Genomic DNA, 22,612 nt, shown 5'->3' on the forward strand with positions numbered 1-22,612 from the left:
AGGACTACAGGGGCATGAAAGCAGTCTAGGTCACTGGCAAATGATATTACCTCCGCAGAATAGCATATTGACTTTGCACATGAGACTAACAGGTAAATGTAGTGGAACAGTATTAGAACAATTTCATTCATGAATAAGTGGAATACCAGGACTGTCGGACCTTAGCTCTTTCAGTCTGGAAATGAGATGATATGGAAACCATATGGAGGTTTATTTAAACAACAGAGCATGTTAGGAATATGTTCTCTACACACCACAGTCATAGATAGATAGATAGATAGATAGATAGATAGATAGATAGATAGATAGATAGATAGATACTTTATTGATCCCAATTTGGGAAAACATTTTACTTCACAGAAGCAGAAGTGTGTTCTGACATACAAATACAATACTTAAAATACTTAAGAAGGTGGAAAATATAATTTACAATTAAAAGTAAAATGCAAAATATGATATCAATATAAAAAATATAAACAAAACAATATAAAATATTCTGGATATTTCAAATGAAAAGTCAAAAATACTACTGGATCCAAAATTCTACTAAGAAATGATCATCAAATCTAATCCGATTTAGAGTCATTTAAAGCTTGGACTATTGTTAATTGTCTCTAGGGTCTACTCAAGACAGTTTGAGAGTTTCCACATGGCCACACACTTCCTCTGCCTGTTCCGCACATGTCAGGGTCACCCATTTGTCGACTCTGGAGGTCAAAGACCACGTCCAAACGACAAGAGTTACCCAAACAACAAATAACAAATTGACAATTTTTGACCAACAAATGTGTGGCCACCATTGGAGCTCCACTGCTGGGGTATAATTAACAGGCGTTACTGTCTCGGTGCGTCACCATGAGAGGTGTGTGTGGTCTTTTTGAGGGATGGCACAAGCTACATAACCTGACGGGCCAGATGGTGTTTTACACAGAAGCTGTTGAGGAAAGGGCAGGATCTGTTAGAAGATAATTGGATTAATCATATGTCGATCTCATGGTAGAGCAAAGATGGCTTTTCCATTGAAAAACTACTATTCTTTGCTCTTTTTTGGAGCCTTAGATGAGTCAATGGGCTTGAGGCCTGAGGAGATTCATTTTTGTTGATTTCATGATATCAGGAGTATCGTGCAAAGGAAACCACTTGAATATATCACACAGAGGTTCCTGGGTCAGCTAGAGGAAACATTCCTGAGATTTAAATAGAAATCTTCCCCAGTTTGTCCTGGACTTTACTTCTCACATTGTGGGATTTGACCAATTTGCACTGTTCTTCCAAAGTAAACTGTGATTATGTAATTTCCAGGATTTTACCCTCCAGTCGTGAATCAGAAGTGTTATGCAGTAGACCGTTTGCACTTGAAATAAGAAGCCTTAACATTAATTTCACTTCACCAAATTCAATGTATCACATTGATGCCAAATCTGAGGCTTCAGATGAATGCATTATTCCTTCTTAAACGTATTACAGCCATCTGTGCACAGGACTGGTAATCCACTCCACATATAGATATTCAGAGAATGCCTCAGCCTGAAATTGCTCGGGATGTTTTGTGTGTTTGGTGTGGTCGCGGAGATGATGGTTCTGGCCAGTGTCCTTTGACGGCTGTTGCTGATTGTCTTCATATACGGCTTTTTGTTTACTACAATTGCAGTCATATTGCTGCAGGCTAATACGTAGAAGTTTCCCAAATAACCAGCATCCGTTCTGGAGGAGAAAAGCAAAACAAAGCGATCTGTGAATGGTTATGATTCTCTGTGTCATTATCATACTCACACATGGACGTCAATGCAGTGGCAACGTAGGGTGAGAACTGACCCATAGGCAAGCTTTTCCCCATTCTCTCTTTAGAGAAAGGTCAAACTATTTAGGCCAGATAATGATTTCAAACACATATTGGCGAGTGAGTTCGTCAACATGCTGTCGACATCTCTCCAGAGTCTTTCAAAGCTCATGCATCAAAATAATTAGAAAAGGACAAAACCCAGAAAACTGTCACAAGTGCCAGCCTGCATGCGCCACACTACATTATCATGCCTGGACCTTTTCTATAGTCTCTGACCATAATCCAGTTGTTGTTTTCCTTCTTTGTCCTCAAGATGTTTGAGGTTGTAAATAACTTGAGAAATATGTGTGCTTCAATCCCATTTTGCACACAGCATGGCTATTGTCTGCAATATAAGTCAGAGTATGGCTCTGTTCTGCTGAATTAAATCAGCCTGTCTTAAAAGCCATATTCTTAATGAGCCATGCTTTTTGAATTATCTTTGGAAAACCAGAGGGATGGCACCTAAGCCATGTTTGGATAGACCAGATTTTTATCTTAAGCTCGAATGCGGAGGGAGATTGATCTCTCACAGGGCATGTTTAAGCTAGAGTGCCAGCCTTTAAGAAATACTTTCAGTCAGGTTGGGTATTGCTGTGAAGCTAAACCTGCAGCGTGAAGATAAACAAGAGAAAATGCAATCAGTGTACAACCAATGTGCTGCAATCCTCACATGTTCTTATTTATACTTAGCATTAAAGCTCAAAACCGCTACATTTTAATCGTTTGCTAAGTTGCTAGACTTGTCTTGCTTTTTGTTGATACACATTTACTGCTTGACATTTTAAGTACTTTTAAAGTTTTAAAACGGATACAAAAAACAAACCCTTTGATCTCTTAAAATCACTCTTAATACAGCCACACAGGATCTTGGCTTTTTGAGAAAACTGGCCCTGCCCTGCTAAATCATTTTCGCTAAACTACGACTGGACAAGCATTCTTCGGGGGGATTTTGCAAATGTTCAATTCATGGTTCAGAGGACATTTTACTGGAAATGTCTGTCAAGGACTTGTCACTATCAAAGGCCGCCTTTGACCGGCATGCAATAAACTGCAACGAAATAAAAATCTTTATAGGCAAAAACATTGGAAAATGATAATGAAACATCCTCAAGCATGTTTATCTGACAGTATGTCAATGTTTCTGGATTCAGATTAAGTTAAAATCCAGCTATAAACCCCTCTTAACGAGGAGAAGTCCCGATGCTTTTCTTCTTTTTATTCAGTTTTCACGAGTGGATCACATCTGTCATGTTGGAGAGGAAATTGGAAACCATTTGATTGAATTCCCAGTGAACATCCCAAACCCTTGATGTTCCTTGAAAACTCTACGAACAATAGAGCGCCTAAATTTACCAGCAGTCTATGATAATCATCTTTACAAATGTTCTGTCTGTATTTTTGATAGAAAACAACAGGAAGTGGTCATTTAACGATGACATTGTGGCATGTTCTATGCAGATGAAGACCCCAGTGCCATTGTGCATGCTTTGTCGTTGTGGAGAGTGAAGTTGAATTATAAGGAATGCTTAAAACAAAAATGTTCTCAAATGTAATAAACAGTTACATTTGAACTAGTTTAAAAAAAAAAACATTGCATGTTGCAGCTATTTAAACAGCTATTTGTAAGAATATTTAAGTATGATGCTTGTTTTTTTCCCTCCTTTTTTGGTCGTTGTGTTTGATGTCGTGTGTTGTGCCCTGTTGTGCTGTTTGTCCCTGTAGGGGTTGCCTGGTCTCCCCACGCTGGCTGCTTTGCACAGCAATCAGATCCTGACTGTCAAGGTTTGTCGGTGTTGGTGCCGCCCAGCTGCTCAGTCCGACCCCTCGGCAGCACACACTGGGAGTAAATGAATCACTGTCAGCTGCTTTTTCCCCTAAGCCCCGATGATGGACAGAAAAAACCCATCTAATTAATCACAGCCAATCAATCGTTAGCTTCTCCCCCCCCCCCCCCCCCCACTGCCGCTACCAGTTTTCAACTCGGTTCCACGCTACATGCCAGGTTCCCCGTTGAAAGCAAAGGTGGCCTTTAACAACCCAGTAATACTGACTGGAACAAGAAGACATGGTCTGGCTCGTGTCCATTGATGCTAAAATAAGTGGAAAGAACTCCAAGAGGAATATTCGATAATGAACCAAAGTGGCAAATGTTTTTCTAAAGCTCATGCCCATGGTTCACCACAAATCCTCCCAACCCAACCAATGTGCCCTTCAGGATTCGGGGGTTTGTTTCAGCACTGGATGAAGCCACTTAATACCAATGGACACGAGCAGAATAATGCAAGCATTGAAAGGAACAAGGTTAGAAATGAACCTCAACTGGTTTCAGTGTGTGAGGCTGAAGGGTCTGACTGAGCATCAGGCGCAATGAAGATGATCACGGCGCTTTCACAGAGGAGGAGAAATTCCCATATTTCCGGGGAGTGCGAGCCCGCTGTGGCGCCCTCGCACCCCTGAGGTGGTAATTATGGGTACAAACCACCTCTGTGCTGGAAATTGTGGATTTCTCCCCCGTCTGTGAGTGCGCTGGACCAGGGTTCACGAACACTGGCCTTTCTAACAAATCTGTTTCTTTTTGCATTTGCCTTCCTCCTCCTCCTTCTTCTTCTGGGACCTCATCCTCCTTCAACCTTCTCTCACCTCTGACCTTCGACCTCTTGACCTCACACACCTGCTCAGATGGTCTTCCCTAAGATCAATCATGGCTTTCTTTCCGCTGACCAGCAGCTCATAAAGCGGCGTCTCATTAAGGTAGTGGCTGTGTCCTCACTCTGCTCTCTGTCGTACCAGGTCTCACCGATAATCACTTCTCTCTGGGCGTCCTGCAGTTTGCATGCGAACCATTCAGACGGACCTGTCATAACTCTACTCTGAGACTCCTTCTGTTATTGTTAAAGGGAAATATGGACATTTTCTTTCTAGAAATAAGGCAGTATTAATGTTGCATGAATTACTGCCCTGGCTCTACTTAAAACACACTCCCTGTAAGTTAGATATTTTCTTAGAGTTTCTTATAATCCACTATAAAAATGGACCACACATTCTCTGTGTATTTGTATTATTGCTCTACGAATCTGACTTACGTTTTGTCTTATGCACAGCCCCTATTAAACTCATTAAGTCCATTTAGAAATGCATGCTTTTTAGGGGATTACTGTTTCAGCTATAAATCCGATACATTTCATCTCCATCTTGCCTGCTAGTTTTAGCAAAATGTCCTCCATGTAATGAATGGAGGCAGTCCATAGCCACCCACAAGTTAATTCCACCACTTTCTCTTCATCATCATTCAACAGCAGAGGCTGCACTCTCAGCGGCTTCATTAATATCACATAGTTCTGATGTTTAAATGTGCTTTGCCACACAGGGAGATCAGGGGCAAGCTGGACCACCGGGGCCTCCGGGGCCACCGGGTCCTCCGGGGCCAAGGGGGCCTCCAGGGGACACGGGGAAAGACGGACCCAGAGGTGTACCTGGTCTAGCAGTGAGTATTCATTTTCAACTGACGTCTAACAGCATATTTACAACAAGTACGCCAACAGTTAATGCAGTTATTATTGTCCTTACTGTATCAAAGGGCATACTTAAATGTTGCGCTGAGCTATAAGATGAGCTATCCGTTGCGGAGATAATCCTGCGAGAGGGTTTTAACAATGACAAACTGGTGTTTTTTTATTTGTTGAGTATTACATATATCGCTAAATCAATCGGGAGAATAAAGTTCTATTTATACTCCGAAACTTGAAATAATCTTCGTAATATCTATCAAACTAAAGATCCTACACATCCAACAGATGTAGATTCTGAAAATAAAATATACATTCCTTGCCAGAAATTTAATCAAAAAGCATTATAATGGCCAAACTGTCCTACAATTTCAGATTTTCCATTGAAAAAAGGCAGACCGAGACAGAGATCGAAAACTTTAAAACGTGACTATGGGTCGTAATAGGCTGCTTGAACAAACAACCTTTTATGTTGTTTTCTGGAAGAGGACAGGCTCCATATTTAACATACAAAAACTACCGAATGAATGAAGTACTGTAAGAAACAGGCATTATAGCAAAACCTTTTTGGTTTCCCGCAGACACTTAATAAGTCTAAAAGGCGTTGAATTCACTGATATAAATAACCGCACCAATGTTACATTGGTATTTTTAAAAAGCCACAGTGAAATTAAAAACAGAACGATGTCATTGGGAACAAGTTGATTGACAAAGTCATGAAACATTGGAATGAACCACAACTAGGATGAAGGTTAAACTGAACAGAAAAACTAGTTTAGCTCTTAATGTTGTCATATTTAGTTTGACTCTGACCCAGTGCCGGGAGGGTTTATCTCTGTGAAAACTTTTCTAACAAAGACAAGACAAACTACACTAAATTGCCTTAATGTCTTGAGCTGAACATGAACATGCTCCCAAGAGAACGCCTCACTATAGATTTACGCTTTCTTTGTTGTTTTTCATTATATCGTAACATTTTCCATGTCTTTAAGCTTGTCACTGACATCAGATTAATTTATGTGAACTCTGCCTGTGAGAGAAAGGATAAACAGAGAAGGCCTGTCAATTATGTTCAGCCATAAAACCTTCCGAGGTTCCAGCTGATCTTTATTGTCTTGGCACATTTCAGTGTGGGAGTGCAAAAGTATTAAGTGTTGTTTATCTGCTGCTTTCCAAGTTGTTGTTTTTTGATGATTATTGTTTGCAGTCTTCCAGTTGTAATAGATGTTGTGTTTGTCCAAGAAATTAAACTTTTCATGTTGGGTTGCTTTTATTCCTCCCATGATGTATTTCTCCTTCTATGAATCCCACATAGGGAGGGTGGCAGGAATTGCCCTGTTACTGTCACAAAGAGACAGAAATTGAGTTGTGTTCAAGGATTTGGCGTAGAAATATGGCCACAGCGTATGTCCCTCTTCTACCCCGAGAGCTGCAGGAACATCCAGCCAGGCCTGAAGCGAAAGCAGAGACTACATTCAGGCCGCTTGGCCAGAGACAGTGAAGCGTGCAGGTGCCGCAGTGTGATGAAAGGCTCACAGCCACCCTGGTATAAGAGCAGCACCACGCTGAGCTCTGCAGCCTGGCACCACAGCTGCTGTTAAAACACTGAAACACCATTATGAATTCACCAGAATGCTCGCAATACTGTTTACGATCATTTTAAAACTCCATGCCTGTTCTCAACTTTTTAAGGAAGACTTGGCCGTCTGCTCTTCCATTAACTGGCTGTTTGTATTCACAGGGAGATCCAGGGACGCCTGGAGAAATAGGAATTATCGTAAGTACAAACTTTGTCTTTCTTTGTTTTTTTTCCCGATTATGATATATAATCTTAAAAAGCCAATATTGTGCTTTTCGGGGTTTTACCTTCCTGTATGTTGTATAGGTTTTTGTGCATGATAATGGTCTGCAGAGGCTAAAAACCCTAAATTCCACCATGAGGGAGTTTCTCTCCCACACACTCCTCCCCTGCCCAAAACGCCCCCATTGGACTCCTTTGATTACTTCTGTAACATTGCAACATAACAACGTAACACCTGTGCTTCTATTGGCTAGCGCTTCAACACATTGTACGTGATAGGCTAAGGGGTGGGACATCTCTAAGCGGTTAACCGATCAGAGCTGACTGGGCTCTGGTTTCAGACAGAGGAGGAAAAATAAAGACCTTTTTAAACATTAAGGCTTATAATCATGTTAGAATAGAGGCACAAAATAGAAATATGAACCTCAAAATGGATAGCCATAGTACCTTCTCTAATTGTTATGCTTTAGAGAAGAAGTAGGCATCTTTTTTCCTCTAATATAAGTCATTGTGCCAAACCAAGCAAACAGCCTGCTGGAGGTAGCCTCATGTATTCCATAGAGACTTGAGAATGTTTTAGATGTATGACTGCCTTTGTTCCACTGAGAAATGGGCAACAACTATACATTTATTTTTATATATCGTTTCTGTTCGCCGTTTAATTTGCTAACCATACATGTGTGAGAAAGAAAACATTGATTTAAATGGTGTTGGTAACATTGTTCATTAAGTGTTATCCCGTGTTTTACCAAAGCAATCACTGCCACTTAGGTATTTAATTTAGAAGAAATTCACAGGGTGTTTAATCGTAAAAATTAATGAAATATTTTACACACTTTAAACAATGTTTGTTTACTTTCACAAAGTCATACAGTAGGGACAAGCTGTTCCAGTTAACAGTGCCTAAATACCACTTGTGGTGTTCAGCAAAGAAAGCAGTTGATTAACGTTTGCTCATAAAAGCTACATCCAATAGGTCGGGCCCAATTCAAGAGAAAGAATGAACGGAAAACGTGACATGTGTAAACACTCGGTGATGTCAGTTTTCACGAGTGCAGGGAAGAGTTAGTGGAGCTGACGGAGGAGGTGCTATCAAGCGCTTTCATCTCTGACTCCATCTCTGACCCTTTCCATGGAGTGGAAAAAGTTAAAGTTAGTGGTTTGGAAAGAAATCTACAAAGAAATGAAGGATGGAAAGTGCTGAGAGAGATGCATTAATTAGAGAAGAAGTGAGAGCTGAACATGCTAATTGTTAACTTAACACACTCTGCTCTTACGCTGCTGACGTGTTTAAGCTTTGATTATACGTTTTACCCATGATCCCTCATCACTGTGTAAGCAGCACAGCTTTGTTTTGAAATGCATGGTGTCACCGTGGTAGAAATTGCAATACATTTCCCAGTGGTCCCAGGTGCACTCCCATAAGTCTGCAGTGCTTATACAAGCGCTCATGACAGCAGCTGGAGTGTTACTCCAAAAGATGAATGTTGAATCTCATTCAAAACGAAGCCTCGTGCAAAGCTTAAAATACAAAAAAATAAGTGCTGCTCACTGTAATTCTTGAAGTAAAGCATTCTATTTCACAGTTTGACACTAATGTACTTTAAATAAGGAATAACGCCATCATTGGGTAATCAATCCCCCTCCAATGCATCGTGAGATGAGCACGTCCCGCAGGTTGTTAGAAGATGTGTTGTGACATGGCTGCTCAAACACACAGGAGTTTAAGAGCTTTTGTTTCTATCTTTCATCATCGTGATGAAGGGTGGAAAAAGAAGATATGATAATGGTTTGGAGAGAACAGTTTCTGTAAATGATCATAAAACAGATCCAGAAACCAGCCCACAGCATCTGATCAACCTTTGAAGATGTATTAGATGTGCAAAGGCAACTAGATTCCAGTTTGAAAGCATCATGTTTGTTTGGCTCTTTTGGATCTGCACAATTCAAACAGTCCATACTGCTGCTTCTTTTACCGTGCTTTAGGAGCTATAGCGCCCACTTGACGGAGCTCTTGATGTAGATGCTATTGTTAAAAAAGGCAAAAGTAGATTCCAGAGTTTTCCAGCAGCCTCCCCGGACATATGGTGCTGGTTAGAAGGATTAAGCTCTTGTGGAGCAACAAGAAGGGAGGGGGGGAGGTGGGACTCAATTCAAAACCATCAGTGCCATAAGGTCTCTCTGGGGTAAATTAGGGGGTCTTCAGCGCTTGCAGCCTTGCACACAGTTTTCATTTGGGACTTGATTTTGCTTCAAAAAGACTAAATAGAAAACCAGTGATGCATGTGGGGATCCATCTGTAACGGAATAACAAAAACTCCGCTTTCTGGTGTTAATTCAAATGTTGCTGCAGAATTTCTCTGCATAGCATAACTACCCACAATGCACCAGTGAGTTATTTTAGATGTTTAAATGAACACCAGGCATGCATGTAGGGATCGGATTTACTTAATGTGCCTTTTATAATAAGGACATACCTATATTATTTTGGTGTCCTTGACTGATTTTCCTTTGAATGTGAAGCCAGACATGAGGAGCAAAGATGTGAGGAAATGTCTGCGGACATGCTCGGTGAACTCAAACAAATGTCTGGCAAATGATGACAACAATAGGCAAAAATAACTTTTTTTCGGTTGGAAAAATCTGTATTTTCTTTAAGTTTCATTATTTGTCTTTTTTTACAACCCTACCCTGGAAGCTGTACATCATATCGCTTATCTGCTGCCAGTTTCTCCAATGTGAGGCTATTCACCAAAATTAACCCTAACCCATAATAGCCAACACTTTTCATGGTCCCTGACAAGTTATAAGTCATCATTCTCCTTGAAGACACACAACAATAAACCTTATTTGAGCCACCAAACGGCATACAACTTTAATGTGTTCGATTTGTGTTTTGGTAAACATTATCACCAGGCCTCCTCCTCACCCCAAAGTATAGAATAATTCCTAATACTACTCCATTAATTGACTTATTGTTGCCATAAGACAGTGGATTTCTTATATATTTGGTCTGAAATGTATCAGAATCAGCTTTTTAAAGACAAAATGTGCCATGTGTTTGATTATCCATTGTAAATGATTGTCGTTAAAGCCATCAGTCCTAGAAATACTACCTGGCAATGTGTTAACATAAAACTGTAGTAAACAGTATTTTAGGGGTGGATAAAATAGGCGCACACTCCACCTGTTTCATTGGGTGGTCTATTACAGAATGTACCATTTTCCTGCCAGCTGCAGTTTTGCTGTAGAAGTACAGCTTGTGTCATTGAACGGTCTTAGAAAATGAAAAGCAGTGTAGACAGCTTAAATAAAGAACACAACTTCTGCAGTGATGGTGGTGAGCGCTATGTTATGCTAACCTTTAGCTACATCGGTCAAACGTAAGACAATAAGGCCAGGCTTGTCAAAATGTTTTAAAGTACCTTAATTTAATGTAAATAGGTGTATTATGTTGTCAAGCCTTTTTCAAATAATTTACAAGTTAAACAGTGAAGCTTTTGGCTGCACTTTCAAAGCTCCAACACAAAGCTTTAATGTGCTTTGATCAGCCAAAGTATTTCCCCTTGTTGATGCTCAGCTAGAAACACACTATGGAAGTTTCTCAAGTAGCTGAGGGTTCAACTGCAGACTGAGTGTGGGAATTGACCTGGCAATTGCTTCATTGTTTTGTCATTTCCGAGTCATGAATGGAAGCACAAAACGTTCAGTGCTTTGTATTTGTGCTCCGATGCTCTACTTCAATAGGCGTCCTGTCGAGGTTGCACATTTGTGGATTGTTTTTCTTTTATGACGGTTAAATCAGGCAACTAAGGTGCAATATGCTGAGTATTTGCTATCATGAATACTTTTAGTTAAGAAAAATTATCCTTTTTAATCAAAATGATTGGATTATTCTCCATGTTGGTCATGACAGAGCCCTCATTGAGACCAAAAGGACTTCCAGAAGAGCCCTTGACGCTGTGAAAGTCTCCTGTTCTGCCAGTAGCTCCTGAGTGCTCTCAGATGTAGCCAAGCTAATTAGCGCTCAGGAGAGTGGCACATGCTCTCACATACCTAGAGGGTCATAAAGATGTTTACCAAACCCTACTGAGGAAGGCCAACAAAGGCTTTTAAAGGCAAGCGGAGGAAAAACCTTCTTGGTCGGCTGGGATAATGAAAGTTGTTCATTGAGGTATTTGTTAGATGGAATGCATTATAAATGAGCTGCAACTGTGAGGCCCGTTTCTGTGAATGTGAGAACTTGTTGCTGCAGAGAGGCAAGTTTTATACAATTTGGAAATTAAAAAATGGAAATATTGTGTGCTTCAGTTATTTGGTGATCAAAAACCAAACAAGATATGGAAAGATCCAGGTTTATTCTCAGAGAATTGGCCATCATTGTGCAACCTTTAGCTAAGCCAAGCATCCGGTGGTGATTTGGCCGAAAGGCATAAGTTGGCCGCCACCAAACTACACTTCTTCTTCCCAGAAATGTGCATTGACAGTCAAACTTTTCAACCTCAGTGTGTCCTTGATGGCTTTTTTGGAATAAAGGCGCAAACACTCATCAGGGGATCATATAGGTTTAGCCAATTATACTGCATCAACATGAATAAAGCGAGGAGAGCTGTCGTTGAGGAGAGCTTGTGGGGTACGAGGTCTGCCTGATGAGCCAAATAACACCATTCGCTGTCGATCCGGAGCTGACAGTGAGAACATGTTGGCCAACGCGAGGTGTCATAACGGCCAGGCGCGAAGGTGTTGATGAACTGCTGCGATTACAGTAATAGTGCAGAGTCTTGCGAAGCCAAAATGAAGCAAACTAACATTCAGGTTGCTTTCTAGTTCGTAAATCAGTTCTTCTAGTGCAGGAGGGTCCAACATGGCCTCTGGTTTCACTTTGGTAAACAACACGTTGAAAATAGAAACTGTCCTCCCAGACACAGTCATTACACTACGAATATCTGTTGAAGACATGGAACCTTGTTTTACTTGTTTAACTTATTTGCTATAAAAGGTTTCCAACATCTAGATAATGGACCTCTATGTGTTGGACTGTTGGACGTGGAACAAGTTTTACATTCGCCACAACACATAAAGTAAGAGATTAGCATAAAGGATAAAACCATAAAAGGTTATGTTATTCATGGTCTCATGAGAGATTAAGGTTTATGGTGCAGCTCAATGAAAAGAGAATACAACAAGGGAATGATTGTGATCCCGTTCTCCCTGAAGGGTGTGAGCTCACTGTCTGAAATGAAATCCCTGCTGAAGCCTTGCCAGTCTCTCTGCTGAGGAAATCATATTTTCATCTGACAGCTTTTTGTTCCATTTCCCTTCCACTTACTCTCTTCCTTTGTCTTGTTCTCCTTCACAGGGACCCGAGGGGCCACCAGGGCAGAAGGTAAGTCCAGAGAACAGTTTCTAGGGTTTCGCTCAAATCAAATGAAAAAGGATTTTCTAACTTAGTTACCGTATACTGGATGATAGCATGAGGACATTTCACACTGAATAAGAGCTTTCGTTATGAGCTTTTTTAAGGGGGAAAAAGCCTCCCTTATTGTTTCCAATTGTTGTTGCCACCATTACTTTTTACATGAACAAGAAGGTCAATCTATTTATAAGTTAGTTTGTTGGGATTAGTCAGATTCAGTGTACAGTATATGTCTAGGACTTTCATTGTGAAAGGGAGATGTTACCCGGTTACAGACAGAATTGCTTCCTGATGAGCAAGGCTTATGAGGAACCGAGCTAAATGCTGATGGTGATAATATTCTTTGATCAAAAATATTTGTATTGCGTTTCGACAATGCATAAACAGTGTTTGTCATTTAGAGATGGAAAGCAAAATATATGCATACAAATGAGACAGTGTTCTTCTGTACTGTATGTACAAAGAGAAAAAATTATTACAGAGAACTCAAAAAAACAATAACAACGACCAAAGTAATCCCCTACATTCACCGCCAGTGAGCCTCATACACACGATTATTCATCAGGCGGAATGATGGTGATAATATTCTAAATCCTCTACAATGTGCAATTTCTCCAGCAGCCCAGTGATGTTTTGAATTTGATCAGAACTGTGCTACAGTTGCAAAAATAGCATGTAGAAAAATATGCTGGGTGTAATATGTTTATTTCGAGATCAGTGATGCGGGGCCACAGTCAGGGCAGGTAAACAGACGAGAGGAGATTTAAAGCTCGGACAACATGAGACAGGAGACGGAGAACAGAGGAGCTGATGTGGGGAACAGATGTGAATGCTATCCAGCCATCAGGTAGCTGCCGGTGTTTGTTCAGTGTAACCCAATCAGACACTTCCTGTCTGCTGTCATCTGTTGGCAGGGCCTCCCGTCAGCGGGGGAGGGGGGGGAATTGGTGGTGTGGAGGGGTCAATGATGACACACCACCGTGTTAATGACTCATAAGCCAGGCCTGAGGCAGCTCCATTAGATATACGTGTAGTTAGCAGAGGGGGGCACTGTTTCATCACCTTGAGGATAGATTTGGTGTCATGACATGATAAAAAAGCATGACAACTTTATTTATACAGCACATTTTATTTCCAGGTGCATGCTAAATGGGCCGTAATGCAGCAATAATTGTAATATAATACCATTCTGTAATGGGATGTTGTACATAACTTTCATTTTGTACCTTTTCCTGAAGTTTAAATGCAGTACTTGTAACTACTTTTTCAAAAATGAGTTATACATACTTATCCACCTCTTAAAGAAACACAATATCAAAGGTTAAACCATTCAAAAGAAAGGAATACAAATAAAATAAGCACGATCAGCAGCAAACCCTCATCAAAAAGTAAGATCATATATAAGAGTGCCATGTTTTTGAATGTATATGTATAATAAAAACTTAACCCAAGGTATATATTTGGATATATACGAAATATTTCCTTTTAAGTTAATGTATCATGGTTTCACTCATCTCTGATCCATCTATAAAAGTGACCATGGTAACAATAAGTCATTTTTATTCAGAAAAGAAGCACAAATAGCCAACATAAGCAAACCACAAGAGAGTGGGAGTTCATTCAAACTGAAACCTCAAAGTTTAAATCATGTTAGTAAGTTAGAGGACTGCATGCAAACATATGATTAACAGTATATATTTTTATAGGCTTTTTCTTTTCACTTCCTCTTCTGTTTACATAAGAGTTAGTGTTTTCCTCTGCCTGCATCCTCCATAACGGAACAAATCTTAAAATATGAGTTCTTCTGGCTTGACTCGTAAGATCAGCACACACTGGTAATGCCATATAGTTTTATTTTATTAACATTTTTTAAAAGAATATAACTTTCTCCAATGTGTTGAGACCAATGGACAATGTCTAATAAGTGGAACTACAAAGTACATTGTCATCTGTATATTAGATTGTTCAGTTCAATGTGATGGTTGGATGTGATGAAACCCATAAAAGCCTTTGTGTTTTTTCCCCCTCAGGGTTTTCTCGGGCCTGCTGGAAATCCAGGTGTTGATGGACTGAAGGTGAGATTACTCAAATAAAGAAACATGCACAATTCAGTAAATGATTTAGCCTTCTTCTTGATGTTTAGACTGCTTTTTATTTAAAGGAAAAAGGAGATGCTGCAAAATGTCTGTATTTACAAAACCTTTAATCTCTTTCAGTTGTAAAATGGTAAACTATGGGGAAAAGAGGCTTTTTGGAATTCAAGTGGATTTGCAAGGGAAACATGTTATATTGAGGATTCAAATATATTTTATTGTCTTTCTGCAAATTGAAACTTCATAAAAACCAAAAGGAATGCATCAGTAGGAAAGCAACAGCAGGAAAAAGGTTTCAATGCTTAGGACGATGTCATGTTCAGAAGGATGTTGTTAAATTACCACAGGTTTATAATGCTTAAGTTTCAGTTACATCTGTAGATTCAGCCTGGTGAAACGCTTCCCTCTGAAAATACCACACATAAAAAAGTTCAGAAAGCTTCCTCCCATTCACACCTGAAAGGGGTTTATCTTCAGAAGAATCACTTCAAGTTTTCATTAGTCTTCTTAGCCATGTGTTGAACTTTTCATATTAGAAAAGTTCTGCCATGCAAACTGACAATCTAAAACCGCTTTTACTGGAGAGAATTCTCCCAGGCTGCATCTGCGGGTTTTTACCACAAAGTATCATTTGCAGCTGCCTGAGAATCTGCTCTCACTTCAGTGTTTCATTCTAAAACCGATTAAAGAAGACACAGTACAGGTGTTTCACAATGGGTATAAAAGGAAAGAACAAACGGTATGAGTGACAAGAATAAATTGGGAGTTGATTCGAGGGGCGCCATCTTTCTCAAGCATGCTTTTAAAAAGATATGAGCGCAGAGGCACGCATGTCAGTAATAAGAAACAGAATGGCAGCTATGGTGACTCTGGAGAAGCCTAATTCCATACTTCTGCTAAGGGGGGGGGGGGGGGGTTGCCAGCATTAAATAAAACTCTGTTCAATGCATATATAAAAAGAGAATCTGTTACGGTATGTTACTGTCACTCATGCAGAAGGTTGAAGTCTAAAGCAGTGATGCAGACCTCGTATTGATCTGACAGATATCCACCAAATAGGAAGATTGCTAATGCAAAGCTTATCAGTCCAAGTTTAGGAGTTTTTAATCAGACTCCATCATCATTTTGGCAATGACTCCCATATGTGGGCTGATAGATGATTATTCCTGTAGAGCTTCCCCACCATTGTAGAGCTAAACAGACACTCATCGTACTGAGATCATAATGTAGCACAATTGTATTCCCACTATGAGTCATCAAAACAAAGCATTTGGAAACAATACACTGGAAAAGAAAATGGAAAAAAGTGCTTCCATTAACCCAGTTGTTCTTTCCAGTATTGAGAAGCCCATTGCCATGTATATTAATTTAATGTATATACATGTCACTTCCTAGCTACATTACATTGAAAATATAGGAGTTGGAGGGAGATCCAGGATTTCAATGTTTTCTGTAATGGTGGATTTGATTGCATTTTTAAATAACTCAAATTTTACTCAAATGACTCCTAAGCATGCAAACTAATAATAATAATATTCATAATAAAATATAATGTAATAGTCATTATTTGAGAAAGAATATTATTTTATCAAATGAAATAAATGTATCGGCATCGTCTTAAAGGTCTCTGTTGGTTGAGGCATACCTGCTTCTTCTAAAAGACTAATGATGGTTTGTAGGTTTCCAAAGGTCAACAGGTTTACTGTTTTTGGCAACACACAGACTAAGACCCACAGAGAACCATGATCCAGACCCAGAGTCGCTGTGAGAACAGACATCATTCATCACAAGGACCTGGCTTTCTTCTCTTGCTCATATTGAGAACCAAACCAGAGATAATTAAGCTTTTAATCAGCCTGTTTATGCTCTTTTCCTTGGACTTCTACATGGAAATTATTCAGTAGTGGTTGTACAGTAACATGTGGAAAGGCCTTTCCTTGCAATAGAGATAGAATATATCCTATACTACCCTGCAAATGTATAACACCTGTGCAGTGACCTCTGCTCAGGTTAGAGGTTATCTCTCTATAACGACAAAAATGTGACACTTTGAGTATCTGCTGACCTTAAAAAAGAGTTCACACTGCTGAAACAGCCACTGTGTGTATGCTGTCCATAGGGGGATGTTGGCATCCCAGGAGTGGATGGAGTCCCCGGAGCTAAGGTCTGGTGCACAAACTCTGTGCCCTCTTAATTTTATAAATTCATGGGGATGATATATTTTCTATTTTAAGTTTCATAATTTTGCTTCCTTTACCTCCAAGGATTATATCACTTTTCAACCTTTTGACCCTTTTCTTGCAAGATTTCTTCATTATACTTTGATCTTTTTACATTTTCTTTAGAAACATACCTCTGTATTCATCTGTTGTATTCCATGTCTGCATGCTCCATATTCTCTACTATAAGAATGCGAACATTTACCTCAACATCTGTGTAATTGAATCTTCTATTGGTGGCTACATATATTATTCTAATTCATCTACATTTTTAAGTAGCATTCTGGCCTGTCAATTTGATTTGATTGAACATTTCACGTCATGACTCTGCATGTTTAAAAAGTACCGTAATTTTCGGACTATAAGCCGCGCCTTTTTCCCTATTTTTCGACGCTGCGGCTTATATAACGGTGCGGCTAATCTATGGATTTTTACAGCTAACGGCCAACACCTTTAACTCTATGGGCTCTATGGCCGGTCCGCGGACCCCCACCTTTAAGCGGCGGGTTCCAGCAGGAAAAGCTGGAGGTCGGAAAAGAGTGAGACAGGTAGCGCGCAAAAGTAAAAGTGGAACCGAGAGTGGTATGCCGCTGCTGCGGCTTATATTCAGGTGCGGCTTATAGTCCGAAAATTACGGTACTTCAAAAGGCTGCTACTAGAGGGTCTGTCTGGGGAAAAGCAGCCATAACACAAGATGATTTCCATAATCTAACTTGAATTTAACCCCAGATATTATCTGACCTGTAGTGGCTGCAATAATTCCCGAACTGAAGCCAACTCCCTGTGAGCTTTTCTGTGTCTAATACTCTGCTTTCTTTCCCAACAGGGTGAAATGGGAGAGCGAGGTGAAAAGGTAAAGTGCTAATTCAGATCAGAAAACATTATTGTTAGCATCAGTCTTGATATCCCAGCATGGGCTAGAACAGCCATCAAGGCGGCAGCTCTGCATTTAATCCACACAACTCCAGCTTGTGTTTTCAGACGTGACACCCTTCTGTGATTTGGCCGTCATTGAATCTGTGAGTCACAAAATTGAACCCAATTTCTCCAACTCCGGGAGACCAAAAAACCCACACAATAGCCTCAGTGAGGAAAAGCTGCCTTATGTTCTCCATTGCCTAATCCTAATGGTGCCTTGATTCGCTGTTGTTGGGCGGCGTCACGAGGTGTGAACTAACGGGATGGGGAGACATGACTCTTCAGACACTCGTTATTAGTTGTAGGTCTGTTTTTCCTAAAATCAGTGACGCAGGCCCTCTTCATGTATCTATATAACACTATTTCTTATAGTCTCGGTTTGTTTGTCTGTCCGCCAGCAGGATTATTGAAAGGCCACTGACCCAATTTTGGTTTAACCTGGTGGAATAATTTAGCATGGGTCAAGGAAGTACCCATTAAATATGGGAGCAGATACATAAATAATTTATGTTTGACTAACCCTAAAAGGGTATTGCTTTGGTGTGAGATAACGTTCATCAGATTAAAACAAAGCCATGTCATCATGCCTTAAAGTTCTTACAGGTTACATGAGTTGGTGGCAGTCTTTTTAGGAATGAATAAGAAAAAATATCCATTGTTTCAGAGTTTGAAAAAAGCAAAAATTAGACAGAATAGACAATATGTTATTTTATTTCTATTTAATCATGTAGAGTTCCTTAATGTTGTAGCTATAAAATACAAAATATGTTTTGTATTTCAAAAGGAACACAGTCTGTTATTCTTGCTTTGTTTTGTAAGTAAAAAGCCAGCAGGCGAATAGGAGAAAGTATGTTTTTACAGTCATTTAAACCTATAGATTGATAGATAGAAAAATGACAAAGCTTCTAAATTGATGAAATCAATGATGTGCGTTATAGTGGTTGTTACAGTATGCCCATTTAGTTCCTTTTATAATATTCTCCACAAGGAAACAACCTTTGATTTTAAACATTTGGCTCAACATTGTACGAATCACAATTGATTAGGCTATTATTGAACATACAAATCTGTGAATGTATGAAAAGTGAAAGATAAGTCCTAGGTGCTGCCAAAGACAGCACAGAAAATCACCCCAAAGTACAATGAGCTTTTATGTTGTGGGATGCCAAACATGTTAACATGAACTGTTGTTTTTGGCTTCGGATCCTAAAGAAAAGAGCCAGAAGGCAACATTCAAGAGAGCAGTGCCAGCCTTTAACAGATCACAACTGATTGTTTGAGAAGCTTATTACAGTAGGCTCATTTTCTTTCAACTCTGACATCATGAGGATAACATCTTCCACCCGGACACAACCCTTTTTCCTATATCCCTGGATGTGTTCACCTTTTTAATTAGAAACATATAAGGCTGTACTGTTCTTAATATAGAATCAACTGGTTTTCAAGCAATTGTAACAACACTGTGAGGTAAAACATCGGCGTGTACGAAAAATACTTACATGTTCACCATCTTAGCATGTAAGCACATTAATATTATATAATGGATTCTTCCTACACCAATGTTACACCTTACACACAGTTTCCTAAAAATCCAGCCTGAAGTTTTTCTGTTACCTTGCTCAAAAAACATCAGACAAATCAATAAGATAAACTTCTTGGTGGAGTTGATGCATTCTACAACCAAAATACAGCTGAGGCTGAATGAAATGTATATGCAGTTATTTGGCCATAAATCTCAAAATTGGTTAAAACATGTTGCCCTGTCCTTAGAGGAAATCTTTATCACATAATAATAAGAAAAGTCATTATATATTTGTTAAGATATTTCAGTATGGAGTAATCCTCATAGTTTCAAAACAGTCCTGACATAGAATCTTCTTTATTCAGCTGCGATGGATTGAGTTGTGAGTTTAGAAGACTTCTCGTTTGATGCCAGGAGTTTAATGCCCCACAGAGCGCCGCGTATTACATCACCTGAAGTCATATTTGAACCATGTGTGGTGGCTCAGTTATTGATCAGAGTGAATTTAATTTGTATAGCAATGGGACTTTGTCTTTGCAGAGATATTCTTGGCTTTGTCTCCATTCAATGTTTTAAACAGCAGTCAATCACAGCAAAGGGGAGAATTTTCAAAGTCCTACTGTGTGCTATGCTTGTTGAAACAATCATGTAAAATATATTTTTCATGTGACACATTCTTGGGGTCTATAAACTGAATGTGATTTCCTTGCAGGGCGATTTGGGCGAAGATGGAACGAAAGGTGATATAGGGGAGAAGGTATGTCATTTACCTTTGTATTCTTTCTGTTTATTTGTTGGAACCTACCTAAAGCCTGGCTGGAAAAATTATTGAAGATTAAAGTTAGCCATCTGAGAGGCGAAGAAGCAAAGTCAGGTGCCACGGGGCTGTAGCCGTGGCAACACAGCCATCATCCCAGCACTTAATGCCTCCTTTGCGCTTAATGTGAACTTAATTGCTATGCTTTGCTGACGCTACTTTTTCTGGTCGGGTGGCTCCTGCATTAATTTGGGAGCATTTATCATCGAGACAGCTTGTCAAGCTTGGATCCATTTTCCAACAAGAGGCAGAGCTCGAGTAATAGATTCATGTTTCTTTCCAAAAAGCTTTTGTTTTGAGGAAAGGTTTTGTTTATTGTAAGACATGGTGTCCAGGAGCAGAATATGAATCCTATCAGGGTCTTGGAAGCTGCCTTTGCTGTCATTATTTTTGCTAGAAAAGGTCACAGCCATATTTGTATTTGGCAACCTCAAAACACAATAGTGGCCTCTTTACCCTTCAAACTCATTTTAAAGCAATTCAGAAAGCAAACTTATGGATTGGAATAGACAAGCCTTGAAAATATGGATACAGCCCATGATTGCTCGTACTTCTGGGAAAAGATTATTCCCACATTTGCCAAAAAACGATAACACAATTGCTTAGAACCGACAGCAGACACAAAACACTGAGCTTCCTTTATCAGGCTTTTTGTTAGAAACACTGAGTTAGGTATAAAAACAAAACACAACTGAAAGACCAGCATCGCGGCAGAAGCAGTGTACTCAAAACGTCAGTGCCAATTTATTGCTGTTCAGCTGAGAACAACTTTTGATAACTTCTCACTTTATGGGTGCTTGGCTTTTAAGACTGCTGCCAAAAAAGACACCATTTGAGGGAAACAGATGCAGGATATCATGTGTGGAAAATGAGTGAACAAAAAGGAAAAAGGAGGGAGATAAAACTTTGCAGCTTGAGCAACGCTTTGATCTGGTCTACCTCAACGCAGTAAAAAGCTGGAAAAAAACGGAATCTCGCTGCAGGAGAGCAAAGAAAAAGTGGAATAGAGTACCATGGGAATTCAGACTTCTGTAGCCAGTCACCTGCCATTCATTCTTCAAGAGCATAGTCTTGTATTGTGCAATAACAAGAGACAGAAAGAAGTGTAAAGACCTGGAAATGCTCAGGATTGTAATAGATAGGTTTTGCTGATCTTCTTAGAGTGATGACTTCAGGTTGTAAAATAGTATATGTTAGGAATCATTGTTTTTCAATCAAGATGTAACCGACTAGATGAGTTTAACATATGTCGGATACAACAAAGATGGAGCCTCCTGTCATCAGCGTTTTTGACATGATCTTCCCTGATATTATTGCTATGCTAAGGGAAGAGGAAACCAGAGTAGAGAAGACTGAGGAGAGGAGGAGAGCATCTTTCGTCTTCTATAGTGAAGATGCCAAAGTTAACAATGCACAGCACGCACTGCGGGGAAATTGTGGTAACACGGGGTGAGAGGTGAGGCGGTGAAAGCTCTGGTATGGTGTGCAGAGAGACCTCAGGGAGGGGGGAGAGAAATGGGAGTGCAAGGCAGCCAGACAGGCTTTCCACCAGACAAAGGGAGATTGTTTTGACGGCGGAAGATCTGCGGAGTGTGAAAGACACTAAACGACAGGACATGCACGCTCACTCTCAGAAAGCAGCTTAAATCTTTCTCCCTCACATCCTAAAAGACACAATCTTTTACACTTTGGATCATCAAACCAGGAAGTGTTGTGCTTTAAAGGAGAGTTTATTTGGAGTCGAGGAGGTAGAAGAACAAGAAGAATGTACTTTAGTAAGGAAAGAATTGCACTTAAAAATACTCATTATGCAATATATTATTGTATTAAATAACACATTTTACTCAGATCCTTAACTTAACTAGTTCGGCAGTGTAAGTCTCTCTCTTACATCTTAAAGTCCTGTATTTAAAATAAATATTTAAAAAATACACATTATTAGAAGAAAGTACTAAAGCCTCAAACTCAAAATGACTAAGCATTATATGATTGTATTATGTAACTGCTTTTATCCTGATACGTATGCCCTTTAATTATTGCAAACTGTTTAAGCGTCTAGCATTTTGAGAAGGTCATTTATTTGCCTTCATGGCGAGCGATAGATGAGAAAATGGATGCTACTAGCTAGAGCGAGCAGAAAGTTAGCTTAGCTTAGCATAAAGATAGGAAACAGAAAAAAAACGTCTTGGCTAATTCTGTCCCAGAAATGAACAAAATCCACCCTGCCAACACCTCTAAAGCTCATTTAGTTAGCCAATAGTTCACCGTTTTATGGGTGCTTACGTTCTTATTATACATCCATGGTGCTTACTTGCCAAACGATTTATTGGCCAAAACCAGTAACTTCCTGGAATCTCCACTGGTTGCCCGGCTCACGCCAACAAAAAGTCAGGAACATAAACCTCCCAAAAAATAGCAATAGTTTAGTGTGGGTTGAACTAAGATATCACATGTTCATTATTGAGCTATAGAGATACCAAAGTCTTGCAATGATA

At 39.7% G+C, this 22,612-nt stretch overlaps 1 protein-coding gene across 19 annotated transcripts in view; it reads left to right on the forward strand.

Annotated features, from left to right (window-relative positions):
• The window catches only part of LOC307031803 (uncharacterized protein), a 51,874-nt gene that overhangs the window by 3,511 nt on the left and 25,751 nt on the right, over positions 1-22,612 (forward strand). For 18 of the 19 annotated variants that reach the window (XR_013806078.1, XR_013806079.1, XR_013806080.1 and 15 more), the window contains exons 3-10: positions 4,505-4,576; positions 5,193-5,309; positions 7,073-7,108; positions 12,492-12,518; positions 14,579-14,623; positions 16,761-16,805; positions 17,687-17,713; positions 20,013-20,057. Coding sequence is in view for 11 of the 19 variants with exons in the window: in XM_079669215.1 (XP_079525341.1) it covers positions 4,505-4,576; positions 5,193-5,309; positions 7,073-7,108; positions 12,492-12,518; positions 14,579-14,623; positions 16,761-16,805; positions 17,687-17,713; positions 20,013-20,057 (414 nt within the window). In the remaining 8 variants the exon portion in view is untranslated. The remainder of the gene's footprint in view (positions 1-4,504; positions 4,577-5,192; positions 5,310-7,072; positions 7,109-12,491; positions 12,519-14,578; positions 14,624-16,760; positions 16,806-17,686; positions 17,714-20,012; positions 20,058-22,612) is intronic. The other variant, XR_013806085.1, reaches the window with a different exon arrangement.

Source organism: Notothenia rossii (genome assembly GCF_949606895.1).
Source record: "Notothenia rossii genome assembly, chromosome: 3".
Classification (NCBI taxonomy): domain Eukaryota; kingdom Metazoa; phylum Chordata; class Actinopteri; order Perciformes; family Nototheniidae; genus Notothenia; species Notothenia rossii.